A 24,741-nucleotide genomic window follows, 5' to 3' on the forward strand; every position below is an offset into this window, starting at 1 on the left:
TTTAAAGCCAGAGGAGTTCTAAGCGGTGGGTGTCGCTGGACCATCTCCTCCATGTCTGACTCCCACCCTCCCTGGAATGTGCTGCATCAACAATGGGGGGGGGGAGCAGTGCAGAGCTAGGAAGATAAGCAAAGGATAGAATCTGTGTGTTGGATTAAAGTTTTTAGGGAGCTGTCCCCAGTCCTGGCTATACCACTCTCCTTCTCACGACTTCGCCTGGCAAGGACAGGAGAGCAGCTTCCCTCCAGTCTCTACCACTTTCTTAAGTGTATACAGCCAACGCTCTGACCTTGGTCATTGCTTCCACACACCCACCAAGGAAAGCTTCTGAACCACCTCCAATCCTATTCACCATCCCTGTGAGGTATCTTTCCCTGAACCCGTCTGTGATAAGGCCTGGCTCCAAAAGTCTAGGCATTTCATGGTGGAATTAAGCATCAGCACTGGACGCACCTTTGTGAATGTTGCAAGTCTCTAGCCCAACTCCAACAGATTTTTCTTTAAGTTTAATTTTTCAATTTGAAATTATAACTGATTTATGACACAGCATCCTGCGAAAAAGTAACCAGATCTATTTTATAAAGAAAAAGACCCAAGGGGGGGGGGGGAGGAAAAGTCTTCCTATCAAGCTGGAAAGCCAAATCTTACAATTAAGTTCTTATTAGCACTATATAGTATATCTTACCGCAATGTTTAAATATGCATACAAGAAAGCTATGTTTGTCTTTATTTTATTAGATAAACTTGCATGGTTTTATACCATTATTCTTTTCACTCAAAGACCCATTTTTCTAAGAAATTTGAGGCATAACTAGAATTTGGCATACTTTTCAGTTGTGTTGAGATCTTCCCTGTTATCATGACTTCCAAAATTATATTGTACCACCTTGTAGTGGAAGGGGGTTTGTGCTAATTTTTTGCCTGTAGAAATTTGGCTTTTCTTAGTGACAATACTATGAACCTCCTTAAGACTGGAGGGATTGTTTTATTGCCTACGCCTTCCAGCAGAATCACTTACCTCAACCATGCCTGTAGCCACTTTTTACACAAATGGGCCAGGAGCTTTGGGTCCGGCCAGAGGCTTTGCACTTATGATCTCCCCCTCAGAGTCTGGGGAGGGGAGTACAAAGGAACTCGGGAGGGGGGGGGAGAAGAGAAACAGCAAGAGAGAACTGAAAGAGCAGCAGTGAGGGATACCTGCTCAGTGTGCTGCTACATGGAGAACCGAGCCACAGAGCAGAATCAGACTCACAGGACAACTGCCCTCAGACCACAAGCACTATGGTAACCCATCAGAGCCCACTCCCTTCCCACAGCCAGAAATAAAATGCAAGCATCCATCTGACTCATCCCCATGCCTAGCAAAGCCACCCAGAGCTCCGACTCCAGAGCCACAGCTCCTTGCCTTAACCAAACCACCCACCAGCGGCTCTAAAAGCCACAAAAAACCCTCACTGGACACCACACTCATCCTGTTCCACTCACTGTTTGGGCTCACACGGCTGAGCAAGCCAGTCCCAAGTGGCTGCCTTGGCTCCTCTGTGGTCCACTTCAGCTAGGGGATGGTCCTCGCCACCCATGGCTCCAGCGAGGTGCCCGGGGGATTCATGCCTTTTGAAAAAGCCACAGGCAGAACAAACAGGGATTTGGTGTCTGGGCGGTGGGGCTGGCTCAGCACATTCCTAGCCCCGAGGGCCCTGAGGGCCATGGAAGAGAAGTGACCGGGACACAGAGGCACACACAGAACTGCTTACAGGGATAAGAGAACCGGATTAGCCATCTCGGCTGGAGATTAGACCTGGAAGGCATGCAGACATACTCATGGTGGAAGACCCTTGGAGCTGACAGGCCCAGAGGTGACCGTTGCAGGTGGGGGCTGCTCCACCCAGCCCATAGAATCCCCACAACCCTTAACGTACAATCAAGCCGTTCTAATCAGCTGCTGGGTGCACCGCAGCATTCCCTGGCATACTATGAGACACATATTAAGGTTGCCCCACTGATATTTCGGTCCCTCAGAAATACATAGATACCAAGAACACATCTTGGACCACAGTTGGTTGTGTAGCACAGTGGCTTTCCTGCTTTCTGTCCTGAGGAACCCTTTCGACACTCTGCTTTGAATGGGAGGAGGCGACGGCTCGTTTTTCTGGCTTAAATTCAAGCACCGTGCATAATACCCCCTCCCTGCCCTATCAACTTCCATGGCTCTTCCTTTCTCCCACATCGTTTGCCGAGTTTTTCAAACACCACAAGCTGAAGTGTGATATACTGATTTTTATTAAGTACAGAATCTCAGTAAAACAAAGAACCAAGTAACACATCCCGGGGGGGGGCGCAATGCAGGACAGTTTCCTGCATGGACTTGAAATAATTTTTAAAAAATTCTCCCAGCTCCCAGGAGAGGTGGAGCCCAGGTCTTCTTGCCTGGGAAGGCCCAAAAGAAGAGTACCAGTGAGGCGTCAGATAGAGAATGTGGCTTTATAAAAAAATACATGCTGTATACTTTGAAGAGGGGTTTATAGGAATGTGTAAAAGAAGTGGGGCTCACGAGAGAACCACTTTTGCACAGTTACGATTGGAAGGGGCAGTAGTGGCATTACAATTCCGTCTCTTTGACAGCTAATGGAGAACTGTCTGCCATAAATGAGGCAGGAGAGTGACATGTTTACAGCTAAGCACACAGATTCCTCTATCAGGGCATGGAGGCAGGGCTGACTCCAACTCTCCCTCTCATAAGATGGCCAAAGTTAATCAAAGATGGAGTAATTTAATCAAAACCTAGGCAGGAAGGGCCTAGAACAACAGGAATCTGAATGCTCCAGGATGCCGGCACAGATCGCTGATGCTGCCCAGTACAATGACCCTGTGAAGGATTCTCAGCTCCTAAGCAAGGTTCGTTAAGAGCCTATGGAACTAGTACGAGCCCTGGCACTGGGAAGAGCACAGCAGGTGATGTGCACAAGAGGCTTCATGCCTTCCTGACAGACTGCAGAGTATTGCTCGGTGGAAGTGACAAGTTGCACTGGAATGGGGATTTCTCACTGTCACACACACGCTCTCATTCACACACACACACACACACACACACACACACACACACACACACACACACACGGCATACAAAGGTCAGGTGCCTGAGAACAGCCAAGAGACTCTTAAAAAAAAGAAAGTTGTGCTATATATCAGATACCCCCATCTCCAGAACATGACCAAAGGCCTATCTAGCCCCTGGTTTTTAGGGTTTTGATGCAGCTCCTGCACTTACTGCCTGCTTCACACTTTGCCAGGAAGCCTGCCCCAAGCTTCCTTCCATCCAGGTGTGGAAGATATTGGGCCCACTGAGCCTGGACCCTAACAGCCCAACCAGCGCACCCGTCTCCAGGATCCAGCAGGCCTCAAGGCTCCCGTGCAACCGAACTGGGTAAGGAGGAGACACACATCTGGTGGGAAACACCAAGCAAACCAAGCCCCAGGCTTGCGGTTGGGTGACACGGCTTTTCCAAGCCAGGCCAAAAAGGGTGATGGGAAAAAGTTGATGGTGTTGCTCATGAGGCCCAAATGTGTGTGTGTGGGGAGGAGGAGGGAGCTCTGAACTTCATGCAGTCAAGGCTTCTGACCACCGGGCAGGATCAGGGCCTGTAGAATATCCGAGAGGGACACGATACCCTTCACCACATTGTTTTCATCCACCACCACCAGCCGATGAACCTGTTGGTTACAGGGACACGTGTGAGGGTTCATGTATTTACACAATCAAGACTCAGCAGTGGTCATCCCAAGAGACTGGCCTGATAAAATCAGCTCTGTATTTGCATTAAAAAAAAAGAATTCAGCATCCCTTTCAGCCTACTCAAAATGGTCAAAGTTCCTCTCCAGAAATGAAAACTTCATCCTCAGCCACCATGCTGCTATATACAAAGCTAGCATATTTTTATTTATTTATTTATTTTATTTTTGAATGTATATCCCGCCCTTCCCGAAGGCTCAGGGCGGCTCACAAGGGGCAAAATGCCCAAGTTAAAACATTAAAACAGTACAGAATAATATAAAATACAACAATACAATTTACTAAAATTTGCTTTCTGGTGCTCTAAAATTATTTAACTATAAAAGTACAAGATGGGATTCTAAAATTATTAACCAGCAACAGTAATAACAATAAATATAGCAGCAACAATATACGTCCATACCGCGCTCACCTCTGCCAGGCACGTCTCGCACCCCCAATAGTCCCCGCTCTGAGAATGGTCAGTTTGCGGGACTAGTGAGGGGGGGCGTAGATAGAATGATGGTGACATAATGATGATGGCATCATGATGGTAGTGGCAGTAGTGGCCCAGGACTACTCAGAATGTCCAACCAGGACTGAGGATACCCAGGATTCAACCCTCAGTCTGAACTCCATAAGCATGCCATTGTACACAAGGCCCCACAAGGAGGGGAGAGTCAAAGGCACCCAGTGCTGCTGGGACCTTTGGCTTCCCTTGAACCTTCACGTTCACCAGTTAAGCACCTAAAGGTATCAGACACTGTATGAATTTACAGTTTTATTTTAACACCAGATGGAATAAAGCCTACGAAGCTTTAATATCTGAAAATGTATAGACTGTGCGTTCTCTTTTATGGGATACAAAGAGGTTCACAGTCTCAGCAAGCTGTCTAGAAAGCAGGGCTTACATCAGCCAACAAATCTATCTTTTGAGTGGGAAACACAGGGGATGTTAGAAGGACAGCCAGGATACCTGGAAGAACATTCACAAGGCCTTTTATTTCACCACCACCACCCCAAGCATCTCAGCAACATGTTAGTAACACACTAATAATCGGGTCTCAGACTGGGCCTGCTCTAAATTATCGGTGCTTAAATACCTTTCAGCTTTAATGTCCGCATGGCAGAAACTGGAACGTGGAACTTATGATTGTTCCTTTCTACTCAGAGGTATGGAGAGCATCCTTGACTGATGGTAGGAATCTCCCATCAATCAAGGGTGCTCTCCTCCGAGTAGGGACAAAACATTTCCCACTTCACTGGGGGGGGGACGACATCCACCAAGATGAAAGCGGGTGTTACCTGTCCCCTATTCTAAAACTCATTCTCCTTACCTCCATCTGAGCCCCAGAGTTCTGCCCTCCCCTACTGAACCAAGTAGCAGCCAGGCAGGAGGGGGTTTACCTCTGCCTCCACCAGTCGGTTGATTATCGTCTCCAGAGTCTCATGCTTGTAACACTTGAGAACACCCTCAAAGTAGTGGGAGCGATGCTGCAGTGCCTTGGTCACGGTCACATCCAGGTTGTTGTAAGTCTTCTCAGCAGCTAGGTTCTAATCAGAGGGAGAGGAGGGAGAGGGGACATGTGGTGGCATCACCAGCCCTGGCTGACCACAACTCTGTTCTCCCCACTTGGACACCACCACCCCAGGCTGAAATCAGGGGAACTTGTCTCTGCCCAGCAGTATGTTTGAATCCACCAGGACAGCTTGCATTCCTAAGCTGTTCAATGCACATTACAAAATATGGTTGTTGTTTTTTTAAAAAGTGGGCATTTAAATCCAGTCCCCTGGCACAGAACAGGGCCATCCGTACAGTGGCTCTCTGCAGGGAAGACACAATGCAGATGGGCAGTGTGGCACTTGGAGAGCAGCAGCAGCAGCAGTGCTGAAACGTGTCCTGGAGCAAATCCCTGCAGGTGACTCAAGTGAGTGAGCCAAGTCATGTGCCACAGAGGAAGGGGGGAAGCCCAAAAGTGGTTTGGGGGGGGGGGGTCGAACAAGCGTTCTCATTCAATCTCGCCCAGCTCCCTTGTTTACTACAGCCCCTCTTTCACATGGCTTCCGTCCACTCAGGTCTTGCAATCCTCAGCATTACCTGCTGGGGTAGTCATATAGGATCCCTTCCTTTTTTATCTAGAAAAACCAGCTGGATCTAACCCAGGTAAATCAGCATGAAATCAGAAGTCAGAAAGCAAAACAGCATCCAACAAGGAAACCTGCATTGGGCTACAGGCCCACCCACACCACCCAGCACTGGCCTCTGGCTGGGAGTAACACCGGAGCAACAGAGGCTTCCCGTCCTCTTCCACACCTGTGGCTTAAACCAGGCCAGTCTCCCAGGAACCATGACTTCTCCACCTGGCATCTGAGTACTTGCCATTAAAGCTTTCCTGTTCCCCTGCTGGCCACATGTGCCCACACCTTCCTTTGTTTCTGCCACTTAACACCGTGATCTGAAGCAAGAGCTCGGCCATCAGTTTAGTGAGCAGAGGCTACACTGGAATTTGCACTGGCAACCTCAGCCACAAAGTCTGCAGGCTGCTTGCCTCCTGCTAAGGCTCCAGAGCATTCCAAGCACCAAAGAAATGCAGCATGTGAATATTATTCTGTGACTCGTCATATGCCATAATGCCAATGATACAAGCTAATGACATTTTTATAAAGTGCAGGAGTTCTATTAATACATTTGTCATTCAACATTTGGCTTTCCCCAGCCCAGAATGTTGATGTTGGCATGGGGGGGTGGGGGTGGGGACAAGTACACTCGGCCCTATCTGTAAAACTGTGTCAGGTCTGTAACTGGTCAAGCCAAGAGGACTCCTCATAATAAATCTATTTTTAATAATGCATTAGGCAATTATCAAAGACAGAGGGGCACCCTGTGTGTGAAATCATCCCTCTCCCCTCAGACCCTGGATACTCACAATGACATCAAACTTGGAGTAAATGTCTACAACCCGACCTAAAAGAAACAAACAAGTACAGCTTGTGAAAATTGGAAGTGGATTTGAAAAGGAGGAGGCGGGTGGGGAAGCAGACTCCCAGAAGGCAAGGCAGAGCAATCGACTGCCCACTCCCAACCCCACAGTTCAGAGCGCGCGGCACACGACAGAGGGTGGGCAAGTGTACCACAAAATGATGCTTACGGGATGAATGGTTTTAAAGGTTTCACGTAACCATGGAAGGCAAAAAGAAACACAAAAAACTAGGGTCACGAACCAACCAGTCCTTGGGAAGCCAGGAGGGAAAGGGGCAGAAAACAGGATTCTGTCCTGATCCCAAATATGGCAGCCTGATCCCAGGAATGTCCACTATTCACTTCGTCTATGCTCCATGTTTCTGCCCCAGCCAGGCAGATGCCATGATTGATCATGAACCATGATTTAAACTCCATCTAACAGAAATTCCCAGAAGTCAGTATCTTAAAATAATTGACGCAATAGACTAAAAACCAAATACTCCAGATGAAAACACTTCGTATTTCACACAGAAGTACAACAGCACAAAACATCTAATTCCTGGTCTGAAAAAGAAGGAAGTTTTAATCTATCTCATTCTGGAGGGCAGAAAGAAGAAGAGTTGGTTTCATACCCCGCTCTTCACTACCCGAAGGAGTCTCAGAGTGGCTTACAATCTCCTTTCCCTTCCCCTCCCCACAACAGACACCCCATGAGGTAGGTGGGGCTGAGAGAGCTCTGAGAGAACTACTCTTGAGAGAACAGCTCTGAGAGAACTGAACCAAGGTCACCCAGCTGGCTGCACGTGGAGGAGTGGGGAATCAAACCCGGTTCTCCAGATTACAGTCCGCCGCTCTTAACCACGACACCAAGCTGGCTCTCTGGAAGAACCCACACTGCATTGTTAGGACATGAAGCCACAACAAGAGTGCCACTGCTGAAAAGGCCCAAGTGAAAGCCAGTCTTTCCTCAGATAAAGGAGACACTTGGAGCAGTGCCCTAAGAAATGATTTTATTGCGAAGGGTGTGCAAGTTTATATACATGAGTATAGCAGTCCCAGGTATTACAAATGAAGGAAAATCACGTACAGGGAAAGCATGAAAACGTTTCTTGACCCTGGTAGTGGTGGTGGAAAGTGCCATCAAGTCACAGCTAACGTATGGTGACCCTTGTAGGGGCTTTCAAGGCAAGAGAGGTTCAGAGGTGGCATGCCGTTACCTGCCTCTGCACAGAGACCCTGGACTTCCTTGGGGGTCTCCCATCTAAATACTAACAAGATCCAAACCTGTTTAGCTTCCAAGATCTGATGAGATCGGGCTAGCCTGGCCCACCCCAGGCCATTCCTGACCCTACCAGGCCGCAAATGAGGAACCAGAATGGAAAATGCCATTTTATCCAGCTCTATTTTGAATGCAGTGAGATTCCTTGTGCCTGTTTGATATTCCACAAAAATGGGCCCAGAATGCATCCCAGGGATTCCAGAGAAGAAATAATGTTCTTGAGGAACACAAAAGCATTAAGCCCAGAGTTCCCAGATAAGCACCTACGTTTGCTGCACTCCCCTTATACGCCCCATCCCAGTGGCCTCTCACCTGAGTCATCCACCACAGGCAGTGCAGAGACCCTCTGCTGTACGAAGATGCCCAGTGCAACATAAACAGGGGTGTTTGTCTGGACCTTCGCAATGTTTTCATAGGTGCCGATCTTCAGCTCCTCCAGGCTTTTAGACATGAACTCTGGCTTGGGGAACTCAGCAATCTGCAGAAAAACACAAGGAAATTTCTTAGGGTAGAGTTTGGCATTCTACCGGGGGGGAAAGGAGCAAATTTGCAGCTCAGGGCTATGTCAGAGATGTTGAACATAAGAAGAGCCATGCTGGATCAGACCAAAGACCTACCTAGCCCCTGGCATTCCGCTCACACAGCAGCCAACCAGCTGTCTCGAGGAAACTCACAGACAAGATGACTGCAACAGCATCATCCTTCCTGTGCACACCCAGCAATGGATTTATAGAAGCCTACTACCTTTGGTATTGGAGGGATTAGTAGCCATTGATAGCCCAGTCCTCCATGACTTTGTCCACTCCCCTTTTAAAGCCTTCCAGGTTGGCAGCCATGACCACATCCTGTGGCACTGAGTTCCACAAATGAACTATGCACTGTGTGAAGAAATACTACATTTTGCCTGTCCTGAATCCCCCACCCTTCAGCTTCAGTGGATGACCCCAGGTTCTGTCCACTCTGTAGACCCCACACATAATTTTATAAACCTCTATCATGTCTTCCCTTACCTTTTTTTTTCTAGGCTAAACAGCCCTAAGCGTTTTAACCAGTCCTCATAGGGCAGCTGCTCTAGCCCCCTGATCACTTTGGTTGCTCTTTTCTGCACCTTTTCAAGCTCTACAATATCCTTTTCCAGGGGAAGTGACCAGAACTGTACTCATTATTCCAAGTGCAGTCTCCCCTTAGATATTTATAATAAGAAGAAGATATTGGATTTATACCCCACCCTTCACTACCCAAAGGAGTCTCAGAGCGGCTTACAAACTCCTTTCCCTTCCCCTCCCCACAACAGACACCCTGTGAGGTACGTGGGGCTGAGAGAGCTCTGACAGACAGAAACTGCTGTTTTTTTCAAGAACAGCTGTGCCAGAACTACGGCTTGCCCAAGGTCATCCAGCAGCTGCGAGTGGAGGAGTGGGGAATCAAACCCGGTTTTCCCAGATTAGAGTCCATGCACTTAACCACTACACCAAACTGGCTTTCCAGGCAACCTGATAGTGGCAGGTTTATTAATTATGGCCAACATGGAATTTGCCTTTTTTCCACAGCAACCACACCCTGGGTCAACATTTCATTGGGCTATCCACGAGCACTCCAAGGTGGTCTGCCAGCTCAGATCCCGTCAGTGTATATGTGAAGCTGGGATTATTTGCCTCAATATGCATCACTTTACACTTGTTCACACTGAATCTCATGTGCCATTTTAATGCCCAGTCCTTCAGTTTGAAGAGATCCTTTTGGAGCTCTTTGCAACCCATTTTTGTCTTGACTACCCTAAATAATTTGGTGTCACCTGCAAACTTTGCCACCTCACCATCCACCCCTAACTCCAGTCCATTTAACAAGTTGAAGAGCACCGGTTCCAGCACAGATCCCCGAGGGACCCTGCTACTCACATCCCTCCACTCTGACCATTTAGTCCTACTCTCTGCTTCCTGGTTTTTAGCCAATTTACAATCCACAAGAGGACTCGTCCTCTTATTCCATGACTGAAGTTTGCTCAGTCTGAGAGACTTTGTCAAAAGCCTTGTAGAAATCCGAATAAACTATATCTATTGGCTCATTCATGTCCAAATGTTTACCGACACTTTCAAAGAACATGGTGGAAGCCATGATGGTTTTTATTCAACAGGACCTGCCCTTCTATATGCTTGACAACTTTATCTTTAATAATGCTTTCCATCAGTTTACCTGGAACAGACGCTAAGCCTGTAATTTCCTGGATCCCCCAAGATCCTTTTTTTAAAATAGGAGTTACACTGGCCACTCTCCAATCCTCTGGCTGGTCTTAAGGACATATCGCATATCATAGGTAGAATCAGCAATTTCACATTTGAGTTCTTTAAGAATTTTAGGATGGACACCATCTGGTCCTGGTGATTTGTTAATTTGCAATTTGTCTATGAATTCTAGAACTTCCTCCCTGGGCATTTCTATTTGCTTAAGCTTCACATCCTCTTTCTCCTGAGAGTTAGAGCATGGTGTAGTGGTTAAGAACGGCAGGCTCTAATCTGGAGAATCAGGTTTGATTCCCGACTCCTCCACATGAGCCTCCAGTCATAGTTCTCTCAAGACTCTCTCGGCCCCACCTACGGTACCTCATAAGGTGCCTGTTGTGGGGAGAGGAAGGGAATGCCAGAGCCCCAAATTGCTGCTCTATATAGAAACTGGGGCAGTAGTTTCATTTTATAAATTTTTAAAGTTGAAGAAATCAGAACACCTCCTCTTTCTCTATACAATCTTAAGGATACCAAGGGCAGCTTTTTCAAGGTTATACTTAACATAGTCAATATGAGGCATCCAAGAGCCTGACTGATGAAACATCACCCCTAAATATTTAAAGCTAGATAGCTGTTCGAATGGTTTCTTGTCCATTTATGGTAATGCACCCTTCTACCGAAAACCATAATCTTGGGGTTTTTTACAGTAGGAGCTGAACTGTCTCAACAGCCTTCTTAGACCAATTTGACTATGGGAAACTAGCAGTGTGCCATCTGTGCAGTGCCTACTTTTACTGGAAAGAAATGGGATCCCAACAGGTATTCTATCATATCAATTATGTCTACACTAAAAAGCAGTGGGGCCAAAATACAGCCTTGGCAGACCCTTTTTGTGCTTTTAACTCAGCTAGACAATTGGCCATGGACATCCAATCTGATCTTTAAACTGGTGTCCATATTAAGACCTTTTATATGCTCTAGCAGCCTGTTATCTATGTTCATATTGCCTTGTTTTCAACACAAATGGTATTTTGAGATGGAATCTAATATCGCTTTAAGATCCATAAGTGCCACATATAGTTGCCTAGATTATCTATTTGAATATTTATTGATAAGAAGTTGCAGTAGAAGGCAGTTGTCAAAGGTGGAATACTCCTGCCTAAATCCAATTTGCCCTGGTGCTAGCAAGTTATTTTCAGCTACCCATGTCTCCAGCTTCACTAGGAGATGTCTTGCATAAAGCTTTCCTATTACATCCAGCAAGCTTATTGGCCTATAGTTAGCTCTATCAATATGGTCCTCCTTATAAATCGGCACCACAATAGAAGAGGTCCATTCCTGGGGGAACCTACCAGACCTATCTATATGAGTAAACAGGGTGGCTAAAACAGATACCCACCAGTCCTGGAAAGCCTTAAGCAAATCGGGTGGCATAAAATTTTCACCCAGGGTTTCTTTATTCCTAATTATAGAAATTGGGGATTTTATTTCACTGGCAGATACAGGAGGTCACTCAGGTGAGTTGGTTAATGGAATCATCACAGGATATTTGACTACACTTTTGTTGTGGGCTTGATAATTAAATTTTTTTTTAAAGTCTTCTTCCCAGCAGACATACAGGAAACGAACTCATGGCGAACCATCCCTTCTGAAGTTGCAAGTATGCACCAGAACTTCATGTCTCTCAGAGTTAAGGCCAAGGCAAGCTGTTGCCAAGATTCTCTTACTGAGGCAAGTTTTTTCTCTGAGTTATTACAGAGCTCAAAGAAAGATTTAGGTAAGCAGTTTCATTCTGCTCGTACACCCCAATAGCATGTCTCAGTTGTTTATTCATATTTGAGCATTTTCTATCAAACCAGTTAATCTTAAATTGTCCTCTTCCATTTAATATTCCAACATTCTTAATGTGGAAAGGCCTCAAGGATTCAGTTAACTCTCCATATAGTGTCAGGGCTGTATCTTATGTCTTTTGCCACAAGAAATTTTCCCCTGAGCTCAGAAAGTGGCTCAGCATCCAGCACCTGCTCTAATTTATTTTGAAGTGCATAGGTTCATCTCAAACTAGTATCGGCTGTAATTTCAATAGGAGGTATTGATATCCCACAGAGCTTCAGAGATACAAAATATAAATGGTTGATGGTCAGAAGTGACCTTACTTCAAAATGTCATATATTATCACAAGGAGATGATGATGTTAGTACATAATCACACTTGCTGCCTTCTGATTATAAGAAGTGAATTCCCCGTGTTTATCTCCCTCTAAGTTACCATTTAATATTACAACTCTAAGATTGCTTGTTGATTGGCTATTACCCCATGTTTATTAACCAAGGAGTCTTTTGTTTTCCTCCTGCCATTATAAAGATTATCACCATAAGCATTTCCCCTGCCCTTTAAGCTACCATTCCCAAAGCACGCATTAAAGTCACTTAGCAATATTATTTGTGCCTTAGGATATTTAATCTCAAGTTCATAGATGTAATTTTTGAAGTCAGGCCAACAGTTCTCATAACCAAAAGGCGAGGAACGGGGAGGAATATATACATTGACAGCCAAAATAACCTGATCTTTAAAAGTCAAGAGACAAGCCATTGCTAAGGTTCTTAAGGGAGGAAGCAATGCTACACCATACTTCACTGCCATAGAAATCAAACATGCCAGCCCCCCTGTAGGGTGTCCTTTAGTAGTTGGGAGGATGGCATTGAGTGGAAGTGAGGTACTGAAATTCCTCTGGACTGAACCAGATATCATAGTCCAGGACTCAGGAGGAACAAGGGAGCCGGCGTCAGACGGATGGACCAAACAACTCTAGTCTGGCTACAAGTTTCCTTTTCACCTTTTTGCCTCATTTCAACAATCATACAAGCTTGCCAACGGTTTTAGTATTCCCACTAGAGCAGGAACCAGAGACAAAACAGCAGACAAACAGGGGGGATTCCACCAGCAGCACCCAGGAAATAAATCATAACAATGCTATGCTCACAGCAAATGCCCAGAGACTTAACACAACTAATTTTATAATTGTTCTCGGAGTCAATGCTCGGTTTCTCACTAGCCTGCAAATGCCAGTCTGTGAAGATAAGATAAACAGCCACCAAAGAGTGGGAGAACCTCTGGGTCTCTACAAATTAGAAAAGACAGTAATTCTCTCCCTGAAGGGTTCAAGCTTCAAGCCAGCTGTATTTTATCAAAATGTGGTGCTCAGGTTAAAATAAGTATCTTAAAACCACAGTTTAGACAGGCACATTACACTGATGTGTCCACTCAGGACACCACCTTCGCCGCTCCAGTCCAGATACTTGGTGATTTAAAAGACAACAGTAGCGCCATGCTACAATAGCCAACATTCTGTACAGATAAAAGGTGAGATCTACAACTTATGGAAATGTGCCTCAATTTGCAAGTTTATTCATTTTGCATGCTTAATTCTTCTTTTGTTATTCAAGAAGAGAATCAAGGAGACATGCCAAGCCCCATTCCCCGATCAGTAGCACGAATGAGCTTCAAAGCACTTAGCTTGCTGAACAGGAGTTTCCCTGAACTAGCGCCTACTTTATCAGAGGCATGTAATGGGTCCTCACCAGGCAGACATACACACAGAATCTATAAGGTGCCACAAAACTCCTACTTATTTTTGTTGCAACAGACTAACATGCTGCTTACCCCTCCAGAAATAAAATCAAGCACCAATTAAACAGCACCATGCAAACCACTTGTCATAACAAATGAGAGTCTGTGGTACATTCAGTGCTACATTCCTGCCGCAAAATGATGGAACAGGAGAATGACTGGGGTTCATGGGATATACAGAGACTGTAAGCAGAAGTCAGGACTGGATCCATGATGAGATAGCAGGATCTGCAAAGAAGTCTCTACTGCAAGCCTGTAAAACCACAGACTCCACTTAGATCTTAAGACAGGGGTGTCAAACGTATGGCCCGGGGGCCAGATCAGGCCCCTGGAGGGCTTCCAAGTTCCATCAGGCCCGCAGTGGAACTGGCCATCTCCTGTTTCCAGTTCTGCTGCTGCTGCTGCATCATAGCTTGCTTAGCCAGACTCTCTTCATCACTCAGCCATTTCATGTTTTCCCATGGGTCCTAGACTCAGAACTCTGAGCATGAGATTTCTGTGGTGAATGTCAATAAATCAAAAGTAGGTTTGCAGCTTACAGAGCTAATGTTTTAAGCATGTTTTTATTTTAAGTAAAAAAACCCCACAACCTTTCTGTTTGTGTCCTTTATAAAGTTTATATCTCTGCTACCTGGCATTACATTTTATGACACTCATAGCCCGGCCCGACAAGCTCTCATTTATGTCAGATCTGGCCCTCATAACAAATGAGTTTGACAACCCTTTCTTAAGAGATCCATGGTTCCTAGGCCAAATCCAGTTCACTGAGGAGTACTATACGACCCTGAGTTATCTACGCATAAATCAAGAGGGGTACCTGGAGGGAGCTGGAGGGCTGTGGCCATGGGGTTTGCCAGCAGCTGACTTTTAGGAGTGATAACAGGGGGATGCTCTGTCTACCCTCCAGTAACCTCCAATAAAGCTAGCCACAGATCCCAAGGATTTAGAACCCTCAAAGGGCCCAGAGGCCCACATCCAACCATCTATGCACAGAGTTCTCCCATGTTTCAGCAGCCCCTTCTGACTCCCTGAAAGTTCATTCCAGGGATCCATGTGGAGGAACAGCCCGATGGGTTGGTGTGCTGAGGTGAGGAAGAGCAAAGAGATGACATCAACCCCTTTTCTCAGCAGATTTGGACTTGCAGGAGAAGGAGGAGCAATTTCACCCCTTTGTTCTTCTTGCCTCCAGGCCCCCAACCTACATGGCTGTCCCTCAGCCGTGGCCTTGCAAATCCTGGGAATTAACTTTCCTGGGGCCCAGAATGGGCTGAAGACATGAACACAGGAAACGCCTGCCTTACTATGCACGGAATGGGGCCGCCACACTCTTCTTTAGGTTTACTGACCTGAGTATAAGAAGCAAAATGAAAGTGAGGATGGGACTGGAATACTCATTTATTTACTTCAATTATACCCCGACTTCCCCCTGCAATGGAGCCAAAAATCAGCTTACATTGTTCTCCTCTGCTCCATTTCATCCCCACAACAACTCTGCAAGGTCAGTTAGGCTGAAAATGTGTAAATGGCCTGAGGTCACCCAGCAAGCTTCTTGGCAGAGTGTGGATTCAAACCTGGGTCTCCTCAACCCTAGTCTGACACTAAAACCACTACACCATACTGCATACACACAAGTGTCACAACGACAATCCTCAGCGTGGGATCAGTGGAAGAGCACAGCACGGTACAAAGTATCTCTACTACGCATCACCTGAGCACTCACAAAGAGCTTGAGGAACTTGAGGATACGCTTGTGAGTCAGGATATACAGTGTGTTCCCCGAGTCGGGGTCGATGACAGGCAGACGGTGAATCTTGTTCCGAATCAGTGAGGTGACGGCATCGAACAGGCTGGAAGTCACAAGAGGGATGGGAGCAGGGGGAATATGTCACATCTGTGAAGCAAGGAGGACACATGGATGCCTGGATTCTCTCTCTACCTCCGTGAGAGACGTTCTTTCTAAACACTACAGGGAGGCAGAAGAACAGCTCAGATTCTTTGATCTATGCTCAGGAGGGATCCAGTGGACTGTGACAGTGGGGTTAATGATTTCTGAGTTCTGGCCCATTTATACTTCCATTCTATCCCAATGACTCAAGAAGACCAGGGGGACGGACGGACAAAAAACCCTGCTATTTTGTAATCCAATCCCATGACTGCCCCCCCCCCCCCATGGCTGAAGAAGAGGACAGGGTCCTACTCTAACTCTAACTGGTCCCAAATAAACAACAATGGAGTTGGGTCCTCTTTCATAGGCTCGGTTCAGAACGGCCCACTTTTGTATTCTCAAGAGCCCCTTAATTCCCCAGACAGTAGTGTCAGACAGCAGAAATATTCTGCCACACGAATGGAACTCTTTAGGGATATCAGGCTCTGCAGTCAACTAGCAGTAAAAGTTTCTCATTTATGGCGCATGTGAGCTCATACTTAGCTGAGACTTTACATACAAAATCCAAGAAAGAGATAGGCAACATATGATGTATTGAGTCAGACCACCTTTGACCTACCAAGGTCAGTACTGCCTACTTTGACCAGCAGTGGCTCTGCAAGGCCTCTGGAAGAGGTCCTTCACATCACAGACCACCCGATGCTGGGATTGAACCTGGGGAACATCTGCATGCAAAGCACCACCACTGAGCCGTGATCCCTCCCCGTGAAGGGTGAACTCCATGGCAACTTGAAAATCTCTCCTTTTCCCTTTGTTATTGAAACTGGGGTGGGGGAGGGAAGAGTGGTGGCAAATATTTTATTGTACCCTGACTGAAACTTGGCAGGGCTACCAGGAGTCTGGAAAAAACGGCTCTGGAGCTCAGATCCAGCCAGTGGGGCCCACCTTGGTCTAGGACTAGTCACTCTCTTTCTGTTCCCCATCTGTGAAGGAGGAGGTGTAGTGGTGACCGCCATTTCAGACGGCTGTTGGAAAGGCAACTATAATCAAGAACAGAGAAGACTCCGCTAGTGACTTAAAGACTAAAATAATTTATTCCAGCATAAGCCGCTGTGAGCTCTGACTCACAAAATGTAAAATGCTTCACTCTTTGAGAACCTTCCCTAGAAAACTGCCCATTTACCTCCAAGCCTCTCCCATAATTATGAGGTCCAGAAACCTGGGGGAGGGGAACCAAGGAATAAATGAATAAAATGATCTGTACTCATTTAGCGGTGGCTTTGGCAGGGAGGACTGAGGTATGTGCCAGGTGGGAAAACAGGCAAAAAAGGAAGAGTAGCCAACAGGCCTCGGCAGAATCTCTTACCTGGCGCTGGGTGAAATGCAGACCAATGGCTTGAAAGAGTCCTGCAGATAAACTTCTGCACGGGACAGAAAATGTCAGTTAGCCAGATACACCTCTGTCTGGAGAAGGGGAGGGAGAAAGAGAACCTGCAGCAAGTGATGCCAGAGATGGGCATGTCATATGACCAGCAACTTTCTCCATTCACAGTGCTGCCCACCTATCCAGAACTAGCTGCTGTTCTGTAGGCCCGCCACAATCATCCTTACCTCGCCAAGTTTCGATCTTGTGTTCCTCCAGCTCATAGATCTGTACCTGGATGTGTTTTGGAAAGAGGAGGATATCAATGAGACAGAAGCCATCTTGTCACATATCCACTCCTATTACTCCAGGAAGCTCTAGCCTGGATAATTCAGGGTGGAATTTACTTGCCCAGGATGAAACATATTATCCTGGCAATGTCAAAACATCACCCAGTTGATTTAAGCCTTGGGTCTCAGCGAGAAATTGGCCTCCTCAAGATTGGCCATTAAGTTCTGCCTCCCAAACTCTGCTCACTATAACCCTCCCTTCAGAAGTGAGGCAGGAGGTAATTAGAGACAGGACTTTTTCAGTGGCGGCCCCTCACCCGTCAAAGGCCCTTCGACTTGAGGCTCACCTGGCAATTGTTCTCTTCTAGGCACCAAACAAAAATATTTCCTTTTATCTTTTTAACTAAGAAGTTCTTATCTTTTTAGTGATTTCATTATCTGCTTCTGGTCTAAAGTCTGTTTTATGAATATCTTCATGCTCTTTTTATGTCACTGACTTGTTTTTAAACAGCTTGCTTTGTAAATAATCAAAGCAAAAACAATAATTTTATGATACTGTTTTTACTTGAAAGCTGCATTGAGCAGAACCATGTAGAGGTGAAATAAAAATATGAAGTAAATACATTGTTGGGAGGTTGGAAAGGGAGACAAAAAGCTTCTCCCTAAACTTTTGCTAATCCAGTGTGTATCTGGATTGGTCCAATTGGCAGTGCAGTCATCCAAAAACACTGTGTCTTCACAACTGAGCCTACGGGGAGGGCGGGATAAAAAAATCTAAATAATAAATAAAATAAAATAAAAATAAACTGGAAGACGAAATGTTAGCATGAAGAACTCTAACTCTTAAATTACTTAAAGACCCATTTTCTTTGTGTTTTTGTGTATTTAGGTAAAATATTCTTAAATTTTCCTCTGCAACAACAGTGTCTAGAAATGTAACCAACAGAAAACTCCAAGATTCCATAGTGGCTAGCATATCTGTCCTGATAACCATATTGCCAGTGAGAGGAAGAGGAGGAGGAAGAGGAGATTGGATTTATACCCCGCCCTTCACTCAGAGTCTCAGAGTACCTTACAATCTTCTTTCCCTTCCCCTGCCCACAACAGACACCCTGTGAGGTAGGTGGGGCTGAGAGAGTGCTTTCGAGGACTGCTCTTGAGAGAACAGCTCTGAAAGAACTTGTGACTGACCCAAGGTTACACCAGCAGCTCCATGTGGAGGCGTGGGCAATCAAACCCGGTTCTCCGAGATTAGAGTCCATGCTCTTAACCATTACACCAAACCAGAGACTCCTTTGCACAGAAGAAAAGGGGATGATGAAGCTTAGTGTGTGTTTACCATGGCTGACTTGTAGTAGCGATGCAGGATGTTGATGAAGTCTGTGATTGTCAGCATTCCTACAGGGCAAAGAAGAGGTGGGGCAGAGGTCAGCTCGACCCTATAGGCAAATTGGTTGGGAGGTGGCAAGGAAAGATCTTTGACTTCTCTCACTTCTCCTCCCGAGGATGGACACTCACCCACAAAACTTTGCTTTTTGCTGTCCCAGAGTGGAGCGGCCCGCACACCATTGGTCACCAATGCAAAGAAAGCTTTCTTCACCTACAAGCCAGAAAAAGCAACAGATAATTCCACACAATGGGGCCAGGATGCTACACAAGCTGCTGTTTCAGTGAGAAACCCTTTTGACTCCTGTTCTTACTGAGAAAGGAGTTACAGAAGGAGCACGAGCGTGGATTATCTCTCCAAAGAATTACAGAGGAGTGGCCGTTGGAACACATGAAGCTGCCTTGTACCCAGTGAGACCATTAGTCTATCAAGGTCAGCATTGTCTAGTCTGACTGGCAGACGCTTCCCAGGGTCTCAGGTAGAGGTCTTTCACATCACTTACTACCTGAACCTTTTAACTGGAGAGGCCAGGGACTGGACCAAGAATGTTCTGCAAAGAAAGCAGGTTGCTTCCCCATGGTCCTTGTAGTACCTTAGAGAGTGATGGTTCACACACATACAAGTGCAGGCACAAAGGAAAAAAACACTATGAACTGTGGGCTGAAAGGCCTTGAGATGGGACATGCAGCTGCAGTTTTGTCCCATTCTGCTTCCCCACGTGCATCCACCCACCATAGAGAGAAAAGTGCTCCCTCTCCAGGTGGCAAAGCAGGGAAGGAATCCTCATGTGACTTCCTTCATGGGACAAGGGTTTCAAACTGTATTCCAGAGAACTCTTGAGTTCCCTTTAGAAGCTTATTAGAGGTCCTCCTTTATGTGAAAACTCAGTAATAGTGGACGAAGACAGTTAGCCAGCAGTTACCATTCTTCACCTCCCGTGAACAGACTAACTACTGGTACAGTCCAGGTCATGATCTCAGTGGGTCAACAGGGAGGACAAAAAGGCCTTGAAAATGAGCCTTGGGTGAACCAGATACACCCTACAATCCCCTCACAGATCTACTCAACTATCTTGTGACCTTGGTCTTATTTATGTACAGATATTACCACCTTAACCATCTTTCAATTCATCACTGCTTACATGTTGGGCCACTTGTCATATCAAATGTTAACAAATGCGCATCTGTTACCATGTGAACACAAAAGCAGGAACTGCACCCAATTCTAGGTAAGAATATCAGCATGATAACTTGCGTGTGTGTGAGAGAGAGAGACAGAGAGAGACAGAATATCTGATTGGTGCAGTGTTACCAGAGATTTATAGCTGATCCAAGTATTTGAACCCAATCTCCTCAGTCAGGCTTTTATCCTCTACAACAACCCAGTGCCACTAATTTGCAAGTGCCCTCTGCCAGATTATATGCCACCAAGTCAGAACCTGTCCCCAAATGTAACAATCCCTTTTTTCCTACTACTAAGCTTTCTGTCCTGCAAGCTGTATCATTGCTCTTCATTGTACTGTTCAGAAGCATCGAAATATTAATATTAACCTTGGAATCCTGGCCTACTTTGCACACCCTACGGGAGGAAACCGCCTCGCCCTTCCCAACAGAATGCTACCCACCTGCAGGGAAGTATCGAACACAACAAGCTTGGAGCTTGTGGGGATGAGGTCATAGCAGCGATGTGACTTCATGAAGCATGTGTAGATGCCGCTGCTGGAATCCCCATCAGTGGCTAGAAACAGATTAGTAACAGATGAACACAGCCTGCTGGCACACACATCAAAGAGCATGAAGGGTCAGAAACCTAGAGAGATAATGGTGCCACAACCCAAGGAGGAAGAATTTTCAGAGCAGGATGAACAGTGGCATGCTGAGAGCCATCCACTTGAGGGTCAGTTCAGGAGACCTGCTGTCTCCACTGCTCTGTATTCTTTGTGCAGCATTATTACAGAGTAATATGAAGGAAAAAAAGATCCGCGCCTCAAGGCACTAACAATACGCTAACAATATTATTGTCAGGGCTGCATACTTTATATATATTTTTAAAAAAGACTTGCACACATTGCAAGGGGGGAAAACCAAGCAACCCTGCATATATTTGCTTATATGTTGCGTAATTTATTATATGTTGCTGCTACGGAGGGGAAGGCTCAAGTACCCATGCAGAGTGCCAAAGTCTCACTCTGACTTCCAGGAGATCACCAGGCATACCCCCCCCACACACAGGCTTCCTGAGGCCATTTCCACAGGCACACAGGCCACATTATTTGCTTTTTAAAGCCAGAAGCTGAGATTCCCAGATCACATCAGCAGCAGACAGGAGGCTGGGGTAAGATCCAAGGCTCTCCTTTGGGAACACTTACTATGGAGCAAAGGAATACCGGCTCAGGAAAAGTGGAGCTATGGGATGGAGAGGCTTTTTGTTCCAATGAGTCTGTTGCTCAGAGATGTTCAGTTATCACTTTGAGTGGGAAGAAGCAATGTTGGCTTGCTCTGCATGCAAAACTGTGTGATGACGACACTGTTCACATCTGTTGGGATTGTTTCCCTAGAGGATACCTAATTGCTAGATAGCTAAGACTGACCAGCTTGGAGACAGAGAAGCTGAGAGAGACTTGGATCTAGAGTAGTCTTTCTGTAGACAGAAGGAATTCCACTCGTGGAGCACAATTTTTCTGACTGCGCCTTTTGGTGGAAGCCAGAAATCCGCCTGGAAATCCTGTTTTTGGAGATCTCCAGGAACTGGATTCTGGGAAGCATTCTGGGTTGCCATAGGAAAGAAAAGGCCAGAAAGTTGTGCTCCATGGGCTGAAATCTTTGTGCCCACAGAAGTCCTGCTCTAGATCCAAACCAAAGCCTTCTAGCTCCAGCGGGATACAGGATGTACAAGACGCAGCCAGCTGAGAAAGCCCTGTTGAGAGACCTACACCCGTGGAAAACCTCAAGATAAGCTGGCAGTCCCTCCTGAGAGATCCCAAGATCCTCCACTGCCCGACGGTACCTTCTGCCTTGGAGCATTCTCCAGCACCCTCCAAACACTAACCCCAGTCACCGCACGTATGATAGAAACCCAGCTAAGTAGGTAGTAACTGCTGCTTTGCCTCTCTGCAGGAAGACATGCTGTAAATTCTACTGATTCACAGTTAAGAATGTACAGACCATGAGAACAGAGTTGTCAGCATCCTCCTTAGCCCAGGAAATGCAAGGCTACAAGAAACCAGCATAATACCCACAAGGCCGAGTAGATGATGACCTCCTATGGGTCAATCTGAAATGCATCTTCCCAAAACTGCGCCCAAATGTTTCCTGCCAGATATCCCACAGATCATTCTGTTCACCCCATTCCCACCTGCTTCACTCACCTTCTGATAAGGGTAAGCATTTCTCCAACCCGGTGTCTGGAATGGTACCCTGCAGAGAGGGAGAAGGAGAGAGATGAGCGAGGTGTGGGCACTGCAAGCAACGAGCCCTCAGATGGTCCACCCTATCTCCTGGAATGGGATGGGAACAAGCCCTCTTGGCCAACTAACAACATTATTCATACTGTGGGTTTTAATAGATTTGATTAAAATTGCATACACAAGCATGTGTTCACATAATACTTCTGAAGAATGAAGCGCACATAGACGTCACTGCAGGCCCCATCTCAGGCAGAGGTATTCCCTGTGGTGTGAAAGAGCAGAGGGAATGCTTCTTCTGAGATGACATCTGCCAGCCACTGGTTTCCATAAAGTTCTTAATAGAAAGTAATTCGGTTATTTTTTTTTAAAAGTCGGTTGCTTGATTAATGGGGTGGGGACAGCTTTTTAATACACCACCATGGTGCAGTGTTGGACTAGGATCTGGGAGCCCCAGATTTAGCTCCCCACACTGTCCTGGGCCCAGACATTTTCTCAGGCTGCAGTCACAGGCACTAAATAATCCACTTTCAATGCACTTTCCAACTGGATTTTGCCAGTTCACACAGTAAAAATCCAGTTGGAAAGTGCACTGAAAGTGGATTGAAAGTGAATTATTTTGTATGTGTGGCCGCAGCCTTGGTCTCGCCTACCTTACAGGGTTGTTGGTGTGAGGATAAAACAGGGAAGGCAGAATGCCCCTCCAAGCTGCCTAGAGGAAGGATGGGATAAAAAATGTCCCAGCTTTTAAATCTATTAGTCAATCAGCCAGCTAAATGGCACCATCCTGAGAATTACATGGAATCAGAATCTCTCTCAGAGAACCATACCTGGAGTTGCACAATTGCAAAGATGTTCTCAGCAGTCAGACTGGGGTGACGTCTCTTTGGTGAAAGGGAGATAACTCCCTCGCCCAAACTTGTTACAGCAGAAGACAGACATTCAAGAACAAGTGAAATGTTAAAAGGAATTTTGTTATAAGATGATGTATAGATGGTATATGACCCAAAAAAAGATTGGTAATATGAATATTACTATGTCAAACAAATGTTGGAAGTGCAAAAAGGTTGAGGGCTCGTTTTATCATATGTGGTGGACTTGTGAAAAAGCAAAAAAAATCTGGAGTGAGATTCATGTAGAGATGGAAAAAATTGTGAAATGTAAATTTAAGAAAGAACCAGAAATATTCCTTTTGGGGCTAAAAATGGAAGAGGTCAATGTGGCGAAAAGGACATTGATGTGGTATATGATAACAACAGCCAGAATGACCTGTGCTCAATGTTGGAAGCAAGAGGAAGTCCCGAGAGCGGAGGATTGGATTAAAAAGTTACTGTTTGCGGTTGAAATGGACAAAATGACTCGAAAGCTTAACAACATGGAAGCAGAAGATTTCTATAATGATTGGAGAGATTTAAAAGACTATTTGGAAAAATATTGGGATGTAAGAGACAATTTATTTTGCTTTAATAACTACTGAATATTGAATTTTAGTAACAAGGAAAGATAGAGATAATAATTGTAATAGTTGAATAACAGTTACCTAGTGAACGTGTAATGAGGAAATAGATGGAGGAGAAAAGGTTAAGCAATATACAGGAGGTCGTAGCACTGTGGGAAGCCATACGGGGGGGGGAAAGGAGGTGGGTAGGATGTAAAGGGTATAAATGTAAAATTAATGTTGGTTGTGATTGATTATATCCTGAATAAAAATTGTGTTAAAAAAATGTTAAAAGGAATTTCACCACAGCTAGAATACAAACAAATCAGAACTAAAAGGAACGGGGTGCAGTAGGCATCCAGTTACCCATCTTCCCAGCTGGCCAGATAACACAAGGGCCAGCAGTGTCCTATAATGGAGAGACTGTCAGACATTGACTGAGGGAGACTATATCCAAGCCCTTCCTCAGCCACAGCACATACATTTTGAGCATTCCTCAACCAACCCTTCCTCACATGATTCCAAGGATAAAGTAGAGAAGACCCACATGTATCTCCCTGACCTCCTGTGAGGCGCAATGGATCTGTCTCTGAAAACCTGATGAAAACCAACAAGCACCTTCTTCATTTGTGTCCAGAACACAACTAAGCGCCCCACAATGGGCCAGAATGGCTAATCCAGGACAGGCTTGTTGGGCTTACTTCACTGTCCAGCTACGGCCTCCGGTTTAGCAGATCCACTTGCTTAAACCTGGGAAATGCTGAGAACAGCACTTCCATAGGCTTCTTCCCAGCTGCTGGAAGGAAGGAATTGTGCCCTCTGACTTCTGTCCTCTCTCCCACGAAAATTTCATTAGTTCCTACATCAGCCTGTTTTCTTCTTTCAGGGTATGACAAAGCCCAGCTGTCAGTACTCCCAAAATAGGAGACATTCTTCTACACAAGCTTCTTGCCTACAGATACTGATCGTGTTGAAACAGGGAAGGGCCTCCAGCCCCATAGCAAGGCAGAAAGCCAGAAAGGGCTACCAGAGGGTGCAATTTAAAAACAACACTCATTATACTCTAAGCAGCAGTCCACAGAGGAAGAAGTTTTGATTACACCAGACAAGCAC

The 24,741-nt window shown here is 45.8% G+C and overlaps 1 protein-coding gene across 1 annotated transcript in view; it reads right to left on the reverse strand.

Moving 5' to 3' along the window:
* Positions 1-2,333: 2,333 nt before the first annotated feature.
* PRKAG1 (protein kinase, AMP-activated, gamma 1 non-catalytic subunit) overlaps positions 2,334-24,741 on the reverse strand; it is a 29,633-nt gene continuing 7,225 nt past the window's right edge. Inside the window, exons 2-12 of the mRNA XM_015423654.1 lie at positions 22,155-22,203; positions 20,412-20,524; positions 18,919-19,000; positions 18,740-18,798; positions 17,359-17,404; positions 17,114-17,168; positions 15,583-15,709; positions 8,323-8,488; positions 6,697-6,734; positions 5,177-5,323; positions 2,334-3,711 (exon numbers count right to left, since the gene is read on the reverse strand). Of these exons, the coding sequence (XP_015279140.1) occupies positions 3,607-3,711; positions 5,177-5,323; positions 6,697-6,734; positions 8,323-8,488; positions 15,583-15,709; positions 17,114-17,168; positions 17,359-17,404; positions 18,740-18,798; positions 18,919-19,000; positions 20,412-20,524; positions 22,155-22,203 (987 nt within the window). The 3' untranslated portion in view covers positions 2,334-3,606. The remainder of the gene's footprint in view (positions 3,712-5,176; positions 5,324-6,696; positions 6,735-8,322; positions 8,489-15,582; positions 15,710-17,113; positions 17,169-17,358; positions 17,405-18,739; positions 18,799-18,918; positions 19,001-20,411; positions 20,525-22,154; positions 22,204-24,741) is intronic.

Source organism: Gekko japonicus, unplaced genomic scaffold (assembly GCF_001447785.1).
Source record: "Gekko japonicus isolate JY-2015 unplaced genomic scaffold, Gekko_japonicus_V1.1 scaffold33, whole genome shotgun sequence".
NCBI lineage: Eukaryota > Metazoa > Chordata > Lepidosauria > Squamata > Gekkonidae > Gekko > Gekko japonicus.